Here is a 21,195-nt window from a genome sequence, read left to right on the forward strand (position 1 = left end):
CATGTTCATGGGTAGGGATTACACAACGGGGTGAACACAGGAGGTGGCAACCATCGGAGGCCCCTCTAGCGGTACCCGCCACACAACCAAAGGCATCCCAGTGGGTAGGCCAGAGCCGGAAACAAGTAAGAAAGAAGCGGAGGCTAGGATGCTGGATATTCCTGAGAGCCTCACATCTTTCTCAAGTGCGACCACAACAAGGGTTTGATGCAGTGCTGACCCCGTGGAGAGTGACCCATAGACAGAGCTGAGCTGGTATTGGATGCCCTTTAGCGTGGAACACATCTCAGTTCAATGAAGCTCAATGGAAGAGCTTGTATCATTGTAATCTGATACTTAGTGATTCACAATGAGACATTTTCTGGCATATTCTGCTACTGAGTATATGCTGTGTGTCAGGCCTCTTGTTGACGAATGGATACAAACATGAATAAGACCGGCATGGCCTCCAAGTAGCTTAAACCAATGTGTGCAATACAACGTGGGGGGTAAAGAGTAAACACCTAGATGGGGGAGGAATCTGGACTGAAGCTGTGGTAGGATGGGTTCCTGAGACCCTGGCCGGGTGTGTGGCTAGAGCACGCAAAGAGTCTGGCCGGGTGTGTGGCTAGAGCACGCAAAGAGTTCACATCCATCTGATATCCAGGCTGGGTCTACCCAGGGGGAGCTGGGGGACCGGCTGCGTACAGGGGGCCTCTTCAGTCAGATACACGCATTAGTGGATGGTCACTGTATCTCTTCTGCCTACAGACCATTCGTTGGTTCAAAAAGAGTGCAGGGTGGCAGATAAATGCGGCGCTAACCTAGAACTCACAGTCTTCTCCATTTATCTTTGTTGCAGGTGAACGTGGTTTTCATGGCCATGTGTCAAGTATTGGTAACATGTTCAGCATGAAGACAGGAAATGAAGCATCTGTGCTTGGGCTCAGGGCCTGATGCCCAGCGAGTTCTTGTGTCAGTGGAAGGGGAGGCTGTCAGCAGCAAAGTGGGGGTATACCAGCAAAGCATGAGGATTGGGGCTGCACCAAGATCCAACAGAAGTCAGGGTCAGGGTGAGGGAAAATGGCCAGAACCAAAAGTTCCGGAGAGACCTCAGCATGAAGGGTGGTGCTGTGTTTGACCCATTCCACGTCTTCTTGCACCTCCTTCATCTGTGTGCAGACCAGCATCCATCAGCTCTTTTAACCTTTTTATCCATGAGGTTGGCTGAGCTCATGGTTTTCAACAAAATGAATGTTTCCTCTTTTTAACAACCGGAGTGGACTCTACTATCTGTATAACAAGGAATGTGCGAAGCCAAAGATGTGCCCGTGGGAGTTTCTGGAATGGTGGGGAAAATTGCACGGGTGCTGGACGGAGCAGAGACTGAGGGTCAAGATGCCCTAATGAGAATTCCTGCCGAACCTATCCTGTGATAAGACCCTGGGCCAGTGATGTAAGTCCTTTTGACTCAGTTTCTTCCAGTGACAGAACCTACCCCCCGCGCTGGGGTGGGGACTGAGCAAGATGTCACGTGTAACATGCCTCGTGGACCACCCAGCCCTTGCAGGTACTCAGGGTCGGTCTCCACCAGAAGCACATCATATCTTTTACAAGGAACGCAGGAGAAGTACAAGAGCTTGCGGCTGGCATAAAACCATCTCCACTCAGCTTCCTTCCACACCACTGCGAATAGCCAGAAGTCTGACCAGAAGGTGAGACTGTATATGCCAGCAAGGGCCCCAAATTCAGATCCAGCAGTTACGTGCCAGCAGCCCATAGCCCCCTTGGGACAGGTGGAAGGAATACCCAGGTTTCAACATCTTGTGAAAAAATAAGACAGATGACAACACAAGGTTTGTTTTCCTTCACTGCTCTGAAGTCCCGAATCAAAGAAGGCAGGGTGCTTTCTGCCTGGTTGGGTAGGAGATCCCGGTTTTCGATCCTGTAAAAAATGGTCAGGAAAGTTCGGCGCGTTGGGTAAAATAGAAGCTCCAAGTTGGATGCCTTCAGTTCTGGGGCAGGGGCGGCCAGGAGACAGGAGCAGGAGCAGGAGCAGGAGGAGACTGTGTGGAGCCCCAGCCCCTACCTCACAGGGCCCCTCTCCCCCATTCCTCCCGTGCTTCTTCACTCGGTTACTGGCATTTCCGAGAGGGGAAGAGGGTGGGGGGGGGATTATGACCAGAGGGCCAAGGAGAGTCTGGTGACATGTCTGGGGAAATGAACGCATGGGGAGAATGCCATGGGCCCAGGAGCGGGGAGGGAGGGCGGGGCGAAACCATGAAGCAAGAAGACGGGGAGCCTCATCCTTTGTTGCCTGGTTCCATTCTCTCTAAGGGAGGGGTGGGAAATGATTTCACAGCACCGTAGAAACCCAGGAGGAAGCTCTCCTACCCAAGCCTGAGGCCGGCCTTTGGAAGCAGCCCTCCCAAATCTCGCCTGCCAGTCTCCCCAGCAGACGCCACACACCGATGGTGTCCCCCAAGTGCAAGGGGGCCTGGGAGGAAGTGGGGATCTGCAGGTTTGCGTCAGTTCAGGTGTGGGCAAGTGTGCGAGGCCTGGCTGACCCATCCATGCATTTCCCACAATCTACTGGTCTTGCAACCGTCCCCTAATTGCCATTTAGCTTTCCTGTTTTCCCTCGGCTATTCCTCCCTCCCCTGGACTGCCCAGGGTCCACAGGAGGATTCTGGGCATGAGGACAGCATCCACAGAGTGGGCCCCCGAAGCTCACGGGCTTGAGACCCACTCTCTTCAGAGAGGGAATAGCTCCAGAACTGTCTACACCTCGGCTGTTATCTTTCTGACTGAGATGTTTGATCCTTTACTTTTCAATACCCTGTAGACATTATTTGCTTCCCAGAAGCATGTCCCACGTCAAGATGATCAAACATATTTGAAGGACGGAAAATAAGTATTTGTCAGAAAAGATGGAATGAATCAGGATTAGTTTTCCTACAGCAGTAGATAAGTAATCCAACAATTATCTTCTTTACCCAGAAGCTGGCAGTGAGCTAATCATCATTTCCAAAGAAGACAGAAAGAGATCAAGGGGTCCAATGTCAGAAAAGTATGAACTTCCCAGCCAGAGGCCGCACCCACTCATGGGCCCCGGCTGCTCCCTGGGCGGAGTGCAGAGTGGCGGACACTGTTCCGAGAATATGGTCCAGGATTGTGCCCCTTTATGATGAAGCATTGCTGCCACGATGAGTCATCCTCAAAGGGGCGAGCACGGGCTTGCCATGCTGACGCCGCCATCAGAATACATATGGTTAAATATGTAAAATGATTACCCATCAGGAGGTCGGAGTGCTATACACAGTATTTATGGAAGTCCCAAAGAAACCTCAGGAGACAATGAAGACAGCCCGGTCTCAGGCTGGGTGCGATAAGAAGTAGAAAACAATGAGACTTTAATTCTGGCTATTGCTAGATGGAACTCAAGCTCTTTCCCCTTCTGCTGCCTCGGTTTCCCTTTCTGCAGGGTAGCACTCCTATCGCTTGGTTGCTGACCATACGATTCAAAGGTCCTCATTCATAAGTCCCCCCCGGTCTTGAACACGGCTCTCCTCTGCACTCTCAGCTTGCCGGAGTGAGCTCACCAACAAAATCCCATAATTGCTGAGCTGGACTGCGTGGGCTCTTGCTACCTGCAGACTTCTGAGGTTAGTTCTAATTCGAGGAACAGTAGCTCCTAGCTGACTGTCTTCACCCACACAGTGCAGTTTTGGCCGAGGTCTGACCGCAGTGTGAATGATTAATGAGTTAAGTCATTCTTTATGGGCACCTGCATGGCATTCCGAGCGCATTCACTGTTAAATCGGACACACTGCATCGAGCATTTAGAAAGAAAAGCTGGAGAGGAACGTCACAAACATCCAAGGCAAGAATGGAAAGTCTGGAAACCCAGCCCTGACACCGGTGAGCAGAGAGATGGGCAGTTGACACATATGGGAAAGAAAACAAGAGGCACGTACGTGTGGGTCTCAGGTCCGAGGCCTCGGAACCAGTACTCTCCCCAGGAAAGCTGAGAGGCTCCGCCACGTCTGTGTCGGGAGGAGGGTAGGGTGGGGGCGGGGGGAGCACTAACTGGGGGGGCCCCCGAGCAGAGCCTCTGGGAGGCTTTTGTGGCACCTGCCGTCCAACACCTACATGGAATCAACAGGGGTGACTTCAGAAGGTTAAGCCCAAAGACTCTGCCCTCCCACGGAAGGCAAGCAGCCATCACTCACCCGGGCATCAAAAATAACCTCATGGGGACCGAATCCAACCACACCCAGCACCAAATCCAGCCTCATGGCACCAAATCCAGCCACACCCGGCGCCAGATCTGACCACAAGCGGTACCAAATCCAACAGCACTCAGTACCGAAATCAACCTCACTATGCATCAAATTCAACCACACCTGCCACGAAGTCCAGCCACACCCGGTATCAAATCCATCCACACTTGGTACCAAATTGAGGCTCACTAGGCACCAAATCCAGCCTCATGGCACCAAATCCAACCACACCTGGTATCAAAGTCAACCTCACCGTGCACCAAATTCAACCATGCCTGCCAACAAATCCAGCCACGCCCGGTATCCAAATTCAAACTCACTAGGCACCAAATCCAGCCTCATGGCACCAAATCCCACCTCACTCATGCTTTAACATTTTACACACACAGTGTCCTCTCCTTGAGCCAATTTGAAAATACCTACTTGTTTGCAATTTGTTTCTGGCAGGCACAACTACTCCCAAATGTTTTTCTTTGAAAAACGCTTTTTTCAAGCTTTTATGTTTAGAGTCATGTAGTAACTAATAGACTCTGTGCTTCATGCCTGCCATCAGATTATTAATAAATAAATATTAAGAAATATAATTTCTTCATCAAGAGACATATCCACTTATTCCTTCTCTTGATTATGGTTCTCTAGATGTGGGAGAAAAGTGATGTCCCCATGGCCAGATCCGTCATTTGTCACCTCAAAGTGCAAAGAAGCTACAAGCCGTCAGGATGAGAACTATCTGGGTGGTCCACGGAAGTCACCCCCAAGGGCAAGGCATGTGGGGAGAACAGGCTTTGTCCTGGAAGCTTCTCTCTACCAGAAGGCTCAGTTTTTGTTTGCCAAGGAACTTGGGTCAGACCCAAATCCAGCCAATACTATTTTAGTGCAAGTTTCAATTTTTCCCTCCTCTTATATCTAGGTATCCGAACAAAAAGATGCTCGTTTGTGTGGGGCGTGTGGGCAGGGGTAACTTTTTACATTTGTATCTGTTAATGTAAAGCCTAGACTTCAGTTAACAAAGTTCAGCTTGCGGAATTGCTAGCGTACCGTTACTTCATGGGGATCGCTGATGGGGATGGAAGTCTCCCTTAAAATTGTTACCAAGACCTCTACCATCCTCCTGACCTCTCAAAGTATTCAAGGTCACTGCCAGCCCGAAGGGAGCTTCTGGCTTCCTTCTCAATCTTCACAAACCAAAGTTGACCGATGAGAGAGAGGCTAGTAGTGAATTACTACCGTCCATACCTCCTCCCTGTAATGTGCTCCTTAGAGCGGGACTTGCCCGTACAGTTTTCAGTTTCCAAACACCCACCTCCCTCTCCTGAACACCCATGGGCACTGGCTGCCTGCCTGCACCCTGGCCAGGTTCTCCAAGCGTGGGGACACGAGGCGGCAGTCAGTCTTTCACAGCTGATCGGGAGGCCCTCCTTTGGTCTGAAATGGGCTGTCTGGCCTGGAGTTGGCACGACTCAGCCGCATCCACACTACCACCTACAGTGGATGCTTCTTATTGAGTGCAAGCAGGAACCATAAATCTGAGGGCTGTCATCCCTTTGCCACGAGATTGGGCGAGAGCTCGGCAGGGAGAATGGGGATCTCGTCATGGAAAAGGAGACAGCGAGGTGTATTTTGAGGAGCTGCTGATCATGGGTTCTGTAAATCTGGTAGTAGTTTCTTCTGGTCAAAAGGATGAACTGGCATGAGACACAGACGATGGTTCCTTAGGATCATCGCTCCCCTGGCGGCGAAATGCTGAGACATGAACAGGGAGGTGTTGACTGGGGGAAAAATGGCTGACACACAGCCAAGCAGTTCGTATTAGAGTTTCGGATGCTGACAATGTATGCGCTTATCCTTGGGAGTCTTCCTTTTGGGGGCCACAGTCATGAGGTCTAGGGGAGAATGTGAGGGTGCCCTATGGAGTAGAGTAGCATCAGGCGTGGCCATCGGATGGCCTCTGTAATGAGCTGATGCACCTGTAATCACAGCGCCTTGTCTCAGGCAACCCCCGCTCCTGAAGAGCAACTTCCGTTCCTACATAAAGGAAATTACAAACATGGACTGGCTTAAAATTAAATGAACCATCCCCGACTCTTGGATCTAGAGACCCCTGCCACGTCTCTCTCTGCCACCTGTAACACGAAGAGGTAGCATTTAATGATCTAACAGGTCTCTCCGCTCACAGATATTACGGTTCCATCTTCTTTCCTTTTGGTTCCTTGTCCCCAAAAATAACAGGGTGTGCGTTTGCCACATGTATAAAAGTGGAGGTCGATTTCAAACAAGGTGGTCAAGAAATTAGGGAACCATTGTCAACTGATCTATAAACCTCCTGGGGACTAGAGGTCTTTCACAACAGCCTCCATAGACGTCATCCTGAGGACATGCATCCTTCCATCAGGGAGACACACACGTGCACGCACTCACCCGTCTGGTGCCGCTCCATCTCCGCTCGAGCACCCTCAGCCATCCTCCACCCTTTCCGCCTGCCCCCCACCTCCGAGCCTCCATGACGCCCGGAAAATATGCCTGTTAAGATACTAAGTGAACCCGCAAGTGTTTATTTCCAGACTTTCTTTCCTTAGCATAAATATTTTCCGAGTTAATGCCATAGTGGAGGACGCGACTGCAAGAGTTAATAGCAGTGCCGGAATTCCACGCAAGACAAGGCTCAGGGGCATGCTGATGGCAGCGCGGTGCACTCACCCACGGTGCTCTTCCTGTTCTCCTCCCTGTCCTGCATGCGAGGGGGCACCAGGGGGCTTGGCGTCGGGGGCTGTGGCGTCGGGGGGGCTGGCGCCCGCCTCTTCTTTTTCTGCAGGTCAATCTGGGACCCCAGAGATACCTGGGAGGCACAAAGAAAGGTGACAGTGTCAGAGAGTGGGGTGCACAACTCGGAGAAGCTGGCCCATGGGATGCGGTGCTCTAAGGAGCGTTGGTAGATTGCCAGGTTCCTTTCTGGGCTCCCAGGGCAGGTGGTGGATGCCCTGGTGTGAGGGCTTGTCATGCGGCCCAGGAGCGGCCCCGAGGTGGCCCAAGGATGCTCACAGACATCCCAAGACACCTCTGAGCTGGGGGAGCTGGGGCTCCGCCCCAAATTGCCAAGGGATTTCAGGCCAGTCAGGGGACTTAGTAACTTCCCCTCGGAATAAATATGAGAAAGGGGACACTTCGCCCTTTGTTAAATGCAGAAGAGAACTAGTCCTTCTGGAAACTTGAGCAAGGGCTGCCACGACGTGCACCCATACACGGGGAGAGCAGAAGGGCCCGGCTCAGGGCTCACTGTGCCCGGAATTCCGCTTGTTCCCCTGCCCCTGCATGTTCCTGAGCAGCCAGGAGTAGTCACTGTCCACAGATGGGCCACCCATGCACCGGAATTAGAGCGAAGTTTGTCAGCCTGTGGCTCACGGTGTCAGCCTATGGGATGTCAAGCTCTGTCCGTGTGTGCCAAACTGGGCGCATGCCCCACTTCCACAGAAGGCAACGTCCTCTTCAGGGCTGGGCCTGGTGTTTCCTGTGTTTGTACGTGTGTGTGTAAAGAGTCTCCTTTTAAATTTTTCTCAGTAATATACACTTATTGCAAAATAAATTTATATTTAAAAACTACATAAGCAAAAGAAAGAAAAAAAAGTCACTTTGTTAACACTCGGATTCTAACTACTAATGGTTGGCATACATTTTTTTGGTCTTTACTTTTTTTTTGGATTTTATTTATTTATTTGAGAGAGAGAACAAGCACAAGCAGGAGGAATGGCAGGCAGAGGGAGAAGTAAGCAGGCTTCACACTGAGCAGGGAGCCCGATGCGGGGCTCGATCCCAGGACCCTGGGACCACGACCGGAGCCGAAGGCAGAGGCTTAACCGACCGAGCCACCCAGGTGTCCCTGGTTTTTACTTTTTCTTTTCCAAGTCATATACTTTCCACCCTTCTACTACAATATACAACGTCCACCTCCTTTATCTGTAATATACTTCATGGAAAACATGGACAGAAGGAAAATCAAGTCAGTCCACAAAGCTCAGAGCCTAGGCAGCACCTCATGGTCCACACTGCCCACACTCCAGAGGAACCACTTCAAACCCTCTCTTCTGACAGTTACTCTGTTTTTAAAAATAATACGCTTATTCTGCTATGTCTTGATTTTCCCGTATTAGATACTGGCTTTCTACTCCAGAAGAGGAAGATTTAGCTCCCTGAGACACACACACACACACACACACACACACACACACACACACACACACACACACACACACGCACACACGCGCGCGCACGCGCGCCCACAGTTCCTCCTCAGTCTTTCCAGAAATTATGGCACAGGGTTAAATTAACACTATCTCGTTGTACATATATAGTTATAATAGATTTAATTCCATCAAACAGAAATCTCCTGCAAGAGGAAGTTTCTCTAGCTGAGACGTTTCATGTCTATGTGGATGACATTTTCTTTCTGGGTCATTTTGATTTCTCTGAACTTGGTAAGTGATTTGTTTTCTAACTTTTTCTTCTGGGTTTCCTGGAAATGGCTTTTCCTTGACTCAGCTGTTTTTCTCCCTTGTTTCCTGGATCCCAGGCCTTTTTAAAAAATTGACTTCCTCGTTATAGTGGGGCTCAGGCTCCGTCAGCTTTCCGAGGCAAGATGTATGTGAGGTGACTTTAGGAGACCTTGAAAATCTACGACTGTTTCTATGCTGTTCTCCTCACCAGCCGGTCACAGATGCTGGCTCTGTCTTCTTCGTGTGGTCCGCTTCCCCTCTGCAAGCTTTGAGGACCCTCTCTCGTCCCTAGAGCCCTGAAATGTCTGACAGCATGCCCTGGGCTGGAGTGCTCTCCACCCATGGTCTGGGGCATTTGTGGAACCCTGTAATCTAGAAATCCTTTAATGCTGCAGAATGTTCTAGCATCATTCCTTTCAGATTTCTTCTTCCCTGTTTTCACTGTCTCTCCCTGGGTTCTGATTATTGAATACTGAGGGTTCAAAATCAATTTTCTAATTTTTCTTGAATATCTTTGCCTAATTAAAAAAAATTCCTCTTTCTTGGAAATTTCCTTTACCTCATTGTCCAACTCTTGAATTTTTAAAACTCTGTGACTATGTTTTCAATTTCCAAGAGCCTCTTCCTGTTACGTATTTTTTAAATAGTATCATGTCTTCTTTCCTGGATACAATATCTTCTCTTTTCTCTCTGAGACCATTGTTTATATTTTTTTTAAGACGCTCTTATTTATTTTTTTTCTTTTTATGCATTGTTGTTTCCTGCATGTTCCTTTCTCCCTCTCTCTGTCTTAGCCTCTGTCTGTCACATTCTGGCCTTTCTTCAATTTCTGGCACTCCTTGGCCAATTGCTTATAATTGTGTGTTTCTGGGGACAGAGTCTCTTTGACACACCAGTGGATTTCCCTGCAGATACGTGGGCAGAAATCCAGTTAGCTCACAGGGGGATCCCCAAATGCACTTATCTGCAGGATTCTCTTCCATGCAGCGGGATCTTCCAGCCTCCTGCCAGAAGGTGGGAGCTGGTCTTGCAGAGCGGGAGTCTGGGGGACAGCCCTGGACCCGATGGGCATGTGCTTTTCCTTTCTCCCGGTGCACAGTACTCTCCGTGTAACTCAGGTCCTGGAGGCAGCCTCTCGATTCTTTCTCCTATGGGGTCCGCACACCTCCCACTGTGTGTGGCCAAAGGGGTCGGGGGTCTTACCGCTTCACACATACACGTCCGCTGGCCTCAGTTCCCTCTGCCTGCTGGTGTGCACAGGAACTGGGACCCCACTGTCCCCACCTCGCCAGGCTCTGCTCCCTGCTGCTGGGTCTCTCCAGCCAGAGGTCAGCCCTCAGCTCCTTCTGCTCTGCTGGGAATTTGACACAGTCCCCCCAACCTAGTTCCCAGTGTCTACTCACCCCTTATTGCTCCTTCTCGCCTTCTCTTTGTCGTAGTGGGCTAATGCTTTGTGTTCATTTTAGTGGAGCTTCAAAAGGAGAGAGAGGGACTAACTCATTTTATCAGCTGTATTTCCCAATATATTTTTAAAAGGCTGTCTGGTAAGGCATGGTATCCATGAGCCAGAATTAATTCAGTCAACTCCATTAAGATTGTTCAGTTTTGGCCAGTGAAAGTTAGACTTCTTAGCACACCCTGAGAATTTTATCTTTTCTTGCCTTTCTTCTTCTTTCTTGTCTTTTTCTTTTTAGCATTCCATAAGTCCCTTTACTAGAACTTCTGAGGTAAGGAACATGAAAGATTGGAGGGACACACCAGTTCTAAATTGCTTCCCCAATTTTAAGAATCCTTGTCACGTGCTTAGCTCACCTTGAGTTTGCGATGAACTCACCAGGACTCTTGCAAATAAATGGATAGCAAACCTTTCCACATTTCTGTTAATATCTATACATTACTTTGGTCCATTGTTCTCTCTCGGGCCCCGGCGCTGGACTCTCAGGAGACCCTGTTTTGCTGTGCCCTTTGCCAGGCGCTCTTGGGTAAGGGGTGGGACACTTACCCTATCACCTACACTCTCAAAACCCTGCCTCTGCTTCCCACCCAGTCACTGATGAAAATGTTGAAAGGCATAGAGTTTTGGCTCTGATACCTGGATTTCTTCCTTTGGGGTTGACAGCAATTCATCAATTAATGGTGATTGTTCACATGCTATGGATTTGCCCACATGCATTATTTTCAAGTTCACATTTCTCAAAGTCCTTATTTTTAAAAGATGAGAGACTTTGTTAAATGCCATTCCTTCCCTTATTCCTTTCATTAAGCAGCAAGCAGGTGTTGGCTCCTTATCCTGGGACAAGAATTGCAGTGGATTCAAAGACATGAAAACTTTCTGACCTCAAGTTGTTCTCAGTCTAATAAAGGAGACATAATTTTATAACATTTACACAATCTCCTAGGCTGGAAACACTGCCCAAAGCTGTAATTTGGGACATACTTGGGGACATGGTTCCTTCTGGGAATTCACACTGGTTAATGAGAGCCCACAAAGCTCCCACTGATGTCTATATAATAATGACACGTTCCAGAATTCTGCTGAGTGGAGACAATTGGAAGAGAGGGACAGGGAAGCAGTTCTGGCTTACCCAGTCTGGAAAAGCAATTCACCTGTTGAAAAAAGTTCTGGCTCACTGCTTGTTACAAACTTTGGAGAAGCATCATCGCATTCCCAGAGCTTTGCTGAGATGGTCCAGCTTCGCCAACAGCATTCCTCTTCCCAGAGGTAAGGATAGACCACTCAACAAACATTTGTTGAAGACCACCTAGTTCCCACATATAGAGCGACTCCTGATCAATTAAGATAATGTCTTTGGAAAGCGTTTGGCAAGCTCTGAGACCACTAATCGAGACGAGTGCTAATGGGCAAAACTTTTTTTTTTTCCTGGAGCTTTTGTTAGTTTAACCTGTTTAAACAGACGTGTTCTAGTAGATGTACTTACAGACTTCAAGGAAATACTATTTACAATAGCCGCAAAGATTTAGTGAATATTTACTAGGGGTGCCAACTGTATCCAAATACGGCTACCTCAAAAGAGCTATTTTTCCTAAGTCTGTTTGGTAAAGGAAGAAACTGAAGCTCTGCAGCTTAAGGCAGATAACTCGCCCAAGGCCATACACCTAATGAGTGGACGGAGATGGTACCTGAGCTTTGAGTCCAAGCGTACCTTGGAAGAAATAACTCCTGCGGTTTGGAATGGAAATGTCTATCCCTAGGAGTCCATGCACAACTAACACCCATGGAGTTCTCATTGTCCCACGTGGCAACCTATCCACCTACAGGGTGGATGGGGAAGCAATTTGTGCTGGAGAGAGTTGCTTTAGGAAACACTTCCGAGACCTGAAGCACATCTATATGTTCTTCAAGGAACATGTGAAATCCGGGTCTGCCCACTCTCTGAAGCTTGTGCCTATCATTCTCCCCTTCTGAGAACCAGGACACGGAGTGGCCCCTTTGGGTGGGGCCGACTGATTCTGACCTGCCGCCCCTCTGAGGTTCCCTGATAGTGGAACCTGAATCCTGTAGGGCCTGGTCTTCTTAGGAAGCATCCATCCACTGTGGGCCCTTTGGTCTCATAATCTCATTGTGACAGTTATATGTAAGGCCAGACTGGAGGTCAGAAAGTGTTTAAGGGGAGGGGAAGTTCTGCTTTAAAGAGAATGGGTCAGACTCTCACCACGAGACACAGAGCCTCCTGCTGCCACCTTGCTCCTGGAGCTTGCTCAGAGCGTGGCATTTTGTAGGAATGCGAGAGAAAGCGGTTCATGCCTCAGTGTGTGTGTGTGCGCGCACGTGTGTGTATAGGTGTGTATGTGTGTCTGTGCATCAGGGCGTGGCATTTTGTAGGAATGCGAGAGAAAGCGGTTCATGCCTCAGTGTGTGTGTGTGCGCGCACGTGTGTGTATAGGTGTGTATGTGTGTCTGTGCATGTGTGTGCCTATGTGCGTGCATGTACATGTGCGTGAATATGCACATGTGTGTGCACACATGTGTGTGCATGTGTGTTTTCCATGTTCCTTTACAGTTTTTATCTATATGAATATGACATTCACATTATTTTTTTAGGGAAATGGACATATCCCTCTAGGTTTGAAGTGTTTGGCTAAAGGCCAGAGACATGAGTAGATTTGAGGGTCTATGTTATGAAATAAAATTAGTACAGCTCAGTACCTTGAAGACATTTATGTGTTCATTCATTCCTTCTTCCTTCCATCCACCCATCCATTCATCCATGCATCCACCTATCCATCCATCCATCCATCCATCATCCATCCAACCATCCATTCACTCATCCATCCAAACACTTGGGTACTTGATGCCAAGCTCCATGCTAGGCACACACCAGTGAGGGAAGGAACACCAGGTGCATTTCTTCCAGCCACACTGAACTGGCGGCTCACTGTGCTTGGCAGTGTTGTCTGGAGTCCCTGACTTCTGCCCTTCCCAGAATGCCCTTCCTTGTCCAACTCTTCTGTCAGCCTTCTGCCCCTCCTGAAATCTTCCCCAGTCTTCAGAAAGCCCCCTGAAATTTCCTGGGTGGGTGTTAATGGCCTGTCTTCTACGCTTCAATAGCAGGTGGCTCCAATGTACGAGCAGTGCCCTGTTGGAGCTCTGTCCTCACTGCCTCCCCTCCCTAGTCCAGCTCCTCTAAGCTCGGAACAGGAAAGGGTCTGTCTTATTAGCTCTGAATTTCCACAATCCCTGGCCTCATGCTTCTGCACTTTAGGAATCAATAAATGTGTGTGGAATACAAGAAAGACTAAAGGAGACATTCTATATAAACGTGGCACGCTGTGGAGGGAGTTTATAAATGCTGTTTTTCAACCAGAGCCCGCAAGTCTATCACAGCCCTAGCCCCATATCTCATCTCTCTCTTATTCGAAATGAAAATACCCTACTGTTTTTACGTAGGTCCAAATGAAAGTCATATATTCTCACTGAAAATGGTTTGAATAATAGAGGGGCATATCAAGTGCTAAGTGACATCTTCCTTTCCTCTGCTCCCAAGAGATAACTTCTATTAAAGCATGACATGCGTCTCCTTAGGCTTTCTTTCTGTGTATCTAGCTACATGAATATTGATAAAAATGAGAGCACACTCTCTTGACGGCAACGGCTTTTGTCATCTACACCACTGTTGGGCGTAGGTCTCCCTGACGTCTTGAGGTTGGGAAGGGTCCACCCTGCGGAGACCACCTGTGTTTATCTGTCCTCCAGGTTTGGCATTTGATTTGTTGCTTTGTTGTGTTTGATTTGTTGCTCTTTCAAATTATATTGCAGTGAACGTCCTCTCACCTAATTATCTTTTTCTGCTTTGTTTATTCCCTTATGGTCCTGCTCCATAAACTCGCTGGCTCACCAGCAATATGATTTTTATTTCATTTCATTTATTTTTATTTATTTTTTAAAGATTTTATTCATTTATTTGACAGGGAGAGAGACACAGTGAGAGAGGGAACACAAGCAGGGGGAGTGGGAGAGGGAGAAGCAGGCTTCCCGCCGAGCGGGGAGCCCGATGTGGGGCTTGGTACCAGGACCCCAGGATCATGACCTGAGCCAAAGGCAGATGCTTAACGACTGAGCCACCCAGGCGCTCCGCAGTATGAGTTTTAAATGAACTGAAATCAGAATCTAGAAGAGATGCCCACCCTTGCACGTTTATGGCAGAAGTATTCACATTAGCCAAAATGTGGAAAAACCTTAAGTTTCCGCTGACAGATGAACGGGTAAAGCAAATATGGCTATTCATACAAGGGGACAGTACTCAGCCTTAAAAAAGGAAGGGACTTCTGCAGGCTGTGGCAACATGGATGGGTCTGCAGGACGTTATGCAAATGGAAACAAGTCAGGTAGAGGGACAAATACTGCATGATTGCACTTACAGGAGGCATCTAAAGCAGGCAAACTCAAGGAACCAAAGTGCAGGGGGCGGGGCCTGCCAGAGGCCGGGGTCGGGGAAATGGGACCTACCACTCAAGGGGCCTGAAGTCTCCATCAAGCCAGGTGAAGAAGCTCCAGGGATGTGTTAGGCACCTGGTGCCTCCAGCACACAACCTACTGTGTGCTGAAACACTGAAAAGCATAGATTGCCTGTGAAGAGCTCTTACCGCAATAAAACACAACCTGAAATAAACACATATGTGCCGCCCGATAGGCCCCCAACAAGGCTGTATCAGCTTAAACTCTCACCAACAGCCCCTTCCTCCCATTCAACAAGAGTCGGTGAAAAGTGTCCTGATCCCTTTAAAAATCTATGTTCTTTGAATACAAGGATCAGCGATTTTTTAAAAAAGATTTTATTTATTTTTTTAACAGAGAGAGAGAGAGAGAGAGAGAGAGAGAGAGAGAGGCAGTGAGAGAGGGAACACAAGCAGGGGGAGGGGCAGAGGGAGAAGCAGCCTCCCCGCGGAGCAGGGAGCCCGATGCCGGGCTCGATCCCAGGACCCTGGGATCATGACCTGAGCTGAAGGCAGACGCTTAACGACTGAGCCACCCAGGTGCCCCAATGATCAGCGATTTTTAATGATTGCTGTTTATCTGTGTGTGAGAGAGAAAGACATTGGCTATGCTTTATTTCTTCTCTCTCGCGTCCATGGTGTTGGCCTTTTCTTAGTGATCTCCCTTAACTTACACATACGCTGTGAATAGTGTCCCTAGTTCATCACGGACTTCCAATTTTCCGTACTTTACTCTTTTAGAATGTAAAAATCTATCTGATTCAATCTGTCAGGTTTTTCCACCTTTTTTGGAGGGTTGGGGGTGGATTCTAACCCTTTGTCATCCCAAGAAAGGGATTCTTGCTTCCAAATTTAAAGATTCCTATTGCTGGGGCGCCTGAGTGGCTCAGTCGTTAAGCGTCTGCCTTCGGCTCAGGTCATGGTCCCAGGGTCCTGGGATCGAGCCCCACATCGGGCTCCCTGCTCGGCGGGAAGCCTGCTTCTCCCTCTCCCGCTCCCCCTGCTTGTGTTCCCACTCTCGCTGTGTCTCTGTCAAATAAATAAATAAAAATCTTAAAAAAAATAAAGATTCCTATTGCTTAAACAGTGGTTTAAGTTTAAAGTATTCCTGGTTGAATTTTTTACATTTTTACTTTAAATCAACCTGGGCTCAATTTTGCTCTGTGTTCTACATTTTCTCCACATGTTCAAATTAGCTTACAATGCAAATGATGTTTGTTTCATAAATCTGCAGGTACCTCCATCACTGTACAACAAGACCCAGTAATATTCCATGCAGAATGAGGGGTCACTCACATTTCCTATACTAACTGAAGTACCTCTTCCACGGAGGATCTGGCCTGCTGGAAATCTCACTCGTCGGAATCCAGATCCCAGGGGACCTGCTCATGTCTGGGGCGCGCTGCCGGAGGGCACCCTGCCTGCCTGCCTGTCCCCAAAGGCACCTGCTCTCATCTCCACTGAACAGTAATAGTAGACCCAACATGTCCTGCAGAGAGTCAGGGTCAAGTCTAAGAAGAGAGAGTAGTTGGTGGTGCATTCTAGACAGGCTTCCCTCTAAACTGCTTAAATAATTTCTAGAAAAGGGAATTCATACTTAAAGAGATATATCTTTTACCATTTGAGGTAGGTATTTCTTTATTGTGTTCTCGTGTCTGGGGACACCAGGACATCAGTTCTTTAGTATAATGAGGTTGCTCCGGATTAAAACTTAATCCTATACTTTAACCTCTTTGTCTTTAACAGAATGATTATTTACATATAATTTTCCTTCAGGTCCCCTGGTACTTTTAAGATGAGCAGCACAAAGGTTATGAAGCAGAACAGCCTGGAAAACCATCTCAGCTTTGATTCCACTGCTATGTCCTTAGTGCCAGGAACTGTCCTTAGAATATCTGGGATGCTCACTAAATGTTCTCTGAATGAGGGAGTGTTGTTATCAGAAGCATCCATGTGATTAAAGCAATACTTTTTTTTTTCTTGACAGGTACACTCATGTAACGACTTTGTGACTGCCGTTATATCTCAGACACTAGTCTCACCACTGAGATTAGAGATGAGCAAGGGGCACCCGGGTGGCTCGGCCATTAAAGCGTCTGCCTTCGGCTCAGGTCATGGTCCCAGGGTCCTGGGATCGAGCCCCACGTCCGGCTCCCTGCTCGGCGGGAAGCCTGCTTCTCCCTCTCCCCCTCCCCCTGCTTGTGTTCCCTCTCTCGCTGTGTCTCTGTCTGTCAAATAAATAATTAAAATATTTTTTTTAAAAAAGAGAGAGATGATAAAGACAGGACCTTGGGGCTGGTTTTGTTGGAAGGCTTGTGGGTGAGGATCAAATTTCTGGCTGAGGTCCCTGCGCGGATGATGGACTTGCTCCTTGCCACGGGGGAACACCCGTGGAGAAGCAGGTTTATGTGGAAGGCAAGGCTGTCAGTTTTGGACACATCGGTGGGGCCTTCTGGTAGATATCGGGGGAGAGAACAGGCTGGAGGTGCCAAACTGAGAAACTTGCACAGTAATGGCATGAGGCTAAGCGTGAATGGGGTTACCCAAGGAGAATACCAAGAAAGAGAAAGGGGTAAAATAACATATAACCCTAAGACGGTCTACCTTTCATGGGGCAGGTATAACATGGAAGGCTCTGGAAGGGCTGGTATAACATGGAAGGCTCTGGAAGGCTGAGCTGGAGCAGGCAGTGACCAGGATGGCCCCCAGGAGTACAGCCCCAACACAGAGTGGGTGGAGGAGCCCCACAGGGCGGGCAGGTGGCAGTCACAGCAAGGGCAGCGACCAGGGATGAATGGCCAGCATGGGGACAGTGTGCACTGAGGGTGCATTTGCTCGGGGCATTCAGGGCTGGTCCGCAGACCACTTCCCCTCACCCACCGCGTATCTCCAAGGTGACTTCTTCCAGCTACACAGGCTTTAATGCCGCCTTTGTGCGGAGAACCCCAGATTCACAGTCAAGCTCGACTGCTCTGCTGGGCTCCTCAATGCTCATTGACAAAGGCACCCGGACACAGGCACCGCCCCGCGCCAAAACCCAAGTCCTTGGTTTTGTCCCCAGACCTGCCCCTCTGCCAGTCTCCTCTGCCTCGGATAAAGGGCAGCTCCACCTGCTTGACTGTTCAGGGAGATGTTTCAAGTCTGGAGCACCCCACACCCTCCCACATCCCTCTTCAATGCCACTGCCACCACTCATCATCTCTCACCTGACACCTGCAGCAGCCCCTAGACTGGCCCCCTGCTTGCACCCCACACCCCTCCCACCAGGCTGCAGTGCTGGCCACGGCTCTGCTCAGGATCTGCAAACACCTTCCAACTCCAGGTGAAATGCTTTGATTACTATGCATTATGTCGCAGTACACATGGCCGCCGGTGGGGGGGCATAAACATCCCTGCCAGGTCCACGATGCTGTTTTCACTGGTTCCAGATACAGACTTAGAAGTGGACTGCTGGATCATACAGTGATTCTACTTCTCATTTTCTGAGGACCCTCCATACTGGTTTCCGGAGTGGCTGCACCAGTCTGCATTCCCATCAACAATGCAGGAGGGTTCCCCTCTCTCTGCGTCCTCGCCAACACCCGTTGTTTCCTGTGTTGTTAATTTTAGCCATTCTGACTAAAATCGGTGAGGGTGGGTATGGGGTGGTTAATTTTAGCCATTCTGACTAAAATGGGGTGAGGTGGTATCTCCTTGTGGGTTTGATCTGTATTTCCCTGATGCCAAGTGATGTTGAGCATCTTTTCATGTGTCTGTTGGCCATTTGGATGCCATCTGCAACAACATAATATGCTAAATACTGGGTTAAAAAAGTATAGTTGACCCTTGAATAATGTGGGACTTAGGGCCTCTGACCTCTCCATTGTTGAAAATCTGCATGTACCTTCCGACTCCCCATCACTTAACTCCCAATAACCTGTACTTGACAGGAAGCCTTACCGATTACATAAACATTCGGTGATCACATATTTTGTATGTTATGTGTATCATACACTGTGTTCTTACAATAAAGTAAGCCAGAGAAAAGCAAATGTCATTCAGAAAGTCCCAAGGGAGAGAAAATACATTTACAGTGGTGGTATTTATTGAAAAAAAAATCCACAGCAGTTCAGACCCGCGTGGTTCAAGGGTCAACCATATACTGATTAATCTTGAGACCATGGTGGGATAATGTGAGATAAGTCAGAGAAAGACAAATCCTGTGTGCTATCATTTACCGTGGAATCTAAAAAAGCCAAACTTGTAAAAACAGAGAGTTAAAGTGATGGTCATCAGGGGCTGGAGGCAGGGGACAAGGAGATGATATGGGACGAACTTGGCCTCAGCAGTAAATAGATCCTGGAGATCTAATGCACAGTACTGTGAACACAGACCCCAATGCTGTATGCTAACCATTATACCTGCTAAGAGACCACATGCTTATTATTCCCAGCACAGTAAAAAGCAATGATAATTGCGTGATGTGATGCAAGTGATTTCTCTACAATGACAATCATTATGGTATATAAATGCACCAAAGCCCTGTACACCTTAAATTTATACCATGTTAGATGTCAAATACATTTTGACCACAAAAGAGGGAAACTCCGGAATCCTGACTGTGCCGGTGTCACCTGACCGCCCCCACCTCGGAGTCTCCTATTGTACTGTTCTCTGCTTCCAGGCTGTGCCTGTCTGTCCCCAGCCTGCCCTCCCTCGAAGTGTGCTCTGTCCCCCGTCCACGGAGCCGGCTGACCAGCCCTGAAAGCTGCCCACTGTCTGTCACCCGTTCTCAGTCACCCGCTTTCTCTTCCAGACACATTGCTCTTACATTCCTGTGCACTGGTTGGCGGTCTGCTCTAGGACAGAATCTCCAGAAGAGGTTGTTACTCGTGCTTTCCCCACGCCAGCTACAGTGTGTGGTACAAAGTGGGTGCTTTGTACATACTGGCTGACTGACTGACCGACTGAGTGCACGTAAATGCTGCTGGAGGAATCCAGGGAGGAGGAGTACGGAAGAGAGGTAAGGCATACCGGCTGGAAAGTTCTCTGGGAAGAGGGAGGCCAGCCTGGGACGAGATGCTGGAGGACCAGCCCCTCTGATGCCAGAGGCGTCCTTCCCAGGCCCCTGGCAGAAGCAGGAGACAGAATACAGGATGCCAGAGGGGAGTGAGCTCTGGGGAGAGGGGCAGCTCCGCCCCCTGCGACAGGGCTGTGGGCAGACCTGCGGGGCCCCGGGCCAGACAGGGGTTTGCACCTGGGGCAGCTCCAACCTGCAGCACCACGTGACCCGGAGCCCAGTGGGACAGCCGGGCTGGCCCAGCTCTGGTCTTCGGGCCATGTGCAGAGACTGTGCAAGAATCCAGGCAGGCCACGGTGATGCTGGCCACAGCAGTGCCTTCAGGGAAGGAGGGCGAGGGAGAAGTAAAGAAAGAAGCAGAATTCCAAGTCGGGGGCTTTGGGGCAAAGAACGCGAGGAAGGCCCCAGAGCCTGGCCTGGGCTTGCCCCATTGGGTACATTTCTGTTTGTGTTTGCTAGTTCCTGACAGTCAACTGATTTCTGTCGCCTTGATTGGCTCAAGAATGCTTCCCTTCCAGCACAGCTCAGGACAGCCCCCGGTTCCACCCTGCTAGCCCATCTGCCCTCCAGGGGGTGAAGGATACCTGCTCCCTCCATCCCTCTCCAGAGGGATGGCCTTGTGGAAACAGGGCTCAGGTGTTCATACTAATGCTCGGCTTTCCTTCTGGGAATTTGGGCAGGGGTTCAAGGAGACGGTGACGTTGCATCCTGATCTTACAGGAAGCATTTGGGGGCACTCTGCACCTTGCGAGCCTCCCCAAATCCTACCCTGGTCACCAGTGAAATGTAATAGAAAATGCAGGGATTCTGAATTTCAGATTTCCCTGTATAGTTTTCCCCTCAAAAGTTAATCTTTCTGTCCATCGGCATATACCACCATTTTATTTTGTTCACCATAAATAAAATATTGATCCTGTGTGAGCAAACAGCATCCTTAATGTAAGCAGTGTCCTAGCTCGTTGTCATCTGGGTAAATGGATGGGGCAAATTCGAGTTGAACTGACAGGTAGCCACTTCCCTCCTAAATTACAAAAAAAAAAAAAAAAAAAAAGTTCTTCCAGGAACTTCCAAACCACACATCATAGACCTACACACAAAGTGTGGGAGTTTTTTTCCCAGCGTGGAGCCCAACTCGGGTCTTGAACTCACAACCCTGAGATCCGGACCTGAGTTGAGACCAAGAGTTGGATGTTCAACCGACTGAGCCACCCCGGTGCCCCAAAATAAAAAATGGTCTCCATATTTTGGCCCTTGCAATTCCAGTGTCCATCAAATGTTTTGGAATTCTCCTTTATCTTTAGGCTCCTGAGAGAGGATGAATAGATTGCAACCAAACTCTGGTGCCTCGGGTCACCCACGCGACCTCCTTTGGTGTTTATCTTTGGTCCACCAAAATGCAGGCCTTCTTCATAGGTGGGCACAGGCACGCCAC

At 49.0% G+C, this 21,195-nt stretch overlaps 1 protein-coding gene across 7 annotated transcripts in view; it reads right to left on the reverse strand.

Annotated features, from left to right (window-relative positions):
* Positions 1-21,195, reverse strand: part of COBL (cordon-bleu WH2 repeat protein) — a 277,937-nt gene that overhangs the window by 62,276 nt on the left and 194,466 nt on the right. For 5 of the 7 annotated variants that reach the window (XM_027573897.2, XM_035723296.1, XM_035723295.1 and 2 more), the window contains 2 exons: positions 6,960-7,098; positions 3,957-4,127 (listed from right to left, as the gene is read on the reverse strand). In XM_027573897.2, coding sequence (XP_027429698.2) covers positions 3,957-4,127; positions 6,960-7,098 — 310 coding nt within the window. The remainder of the gene's footprint in view (positions 1-3,956; positions 4,128-6,959; positions 7,099-21,195) is intronic. The other 2 variants (XM_027573901.2, XM_035723297.1) reach the window with 1 other exon arrangement.

Source organism: Zalophus californianus, chromosome 12, assembly GCF_009762305.2.
Source record: "Zalophus californianus isolate mZalCal1 chromosome 12, mZalCal1.pri.v2, whole genome shotgun sequence".
In the NCBI taxonomy this organism is placed as follows: Eukaryota; Metazoa; Chordata; class Mammalia; order Carnivora; family Otariidae; genus Zalophus; species Zalophus californianus.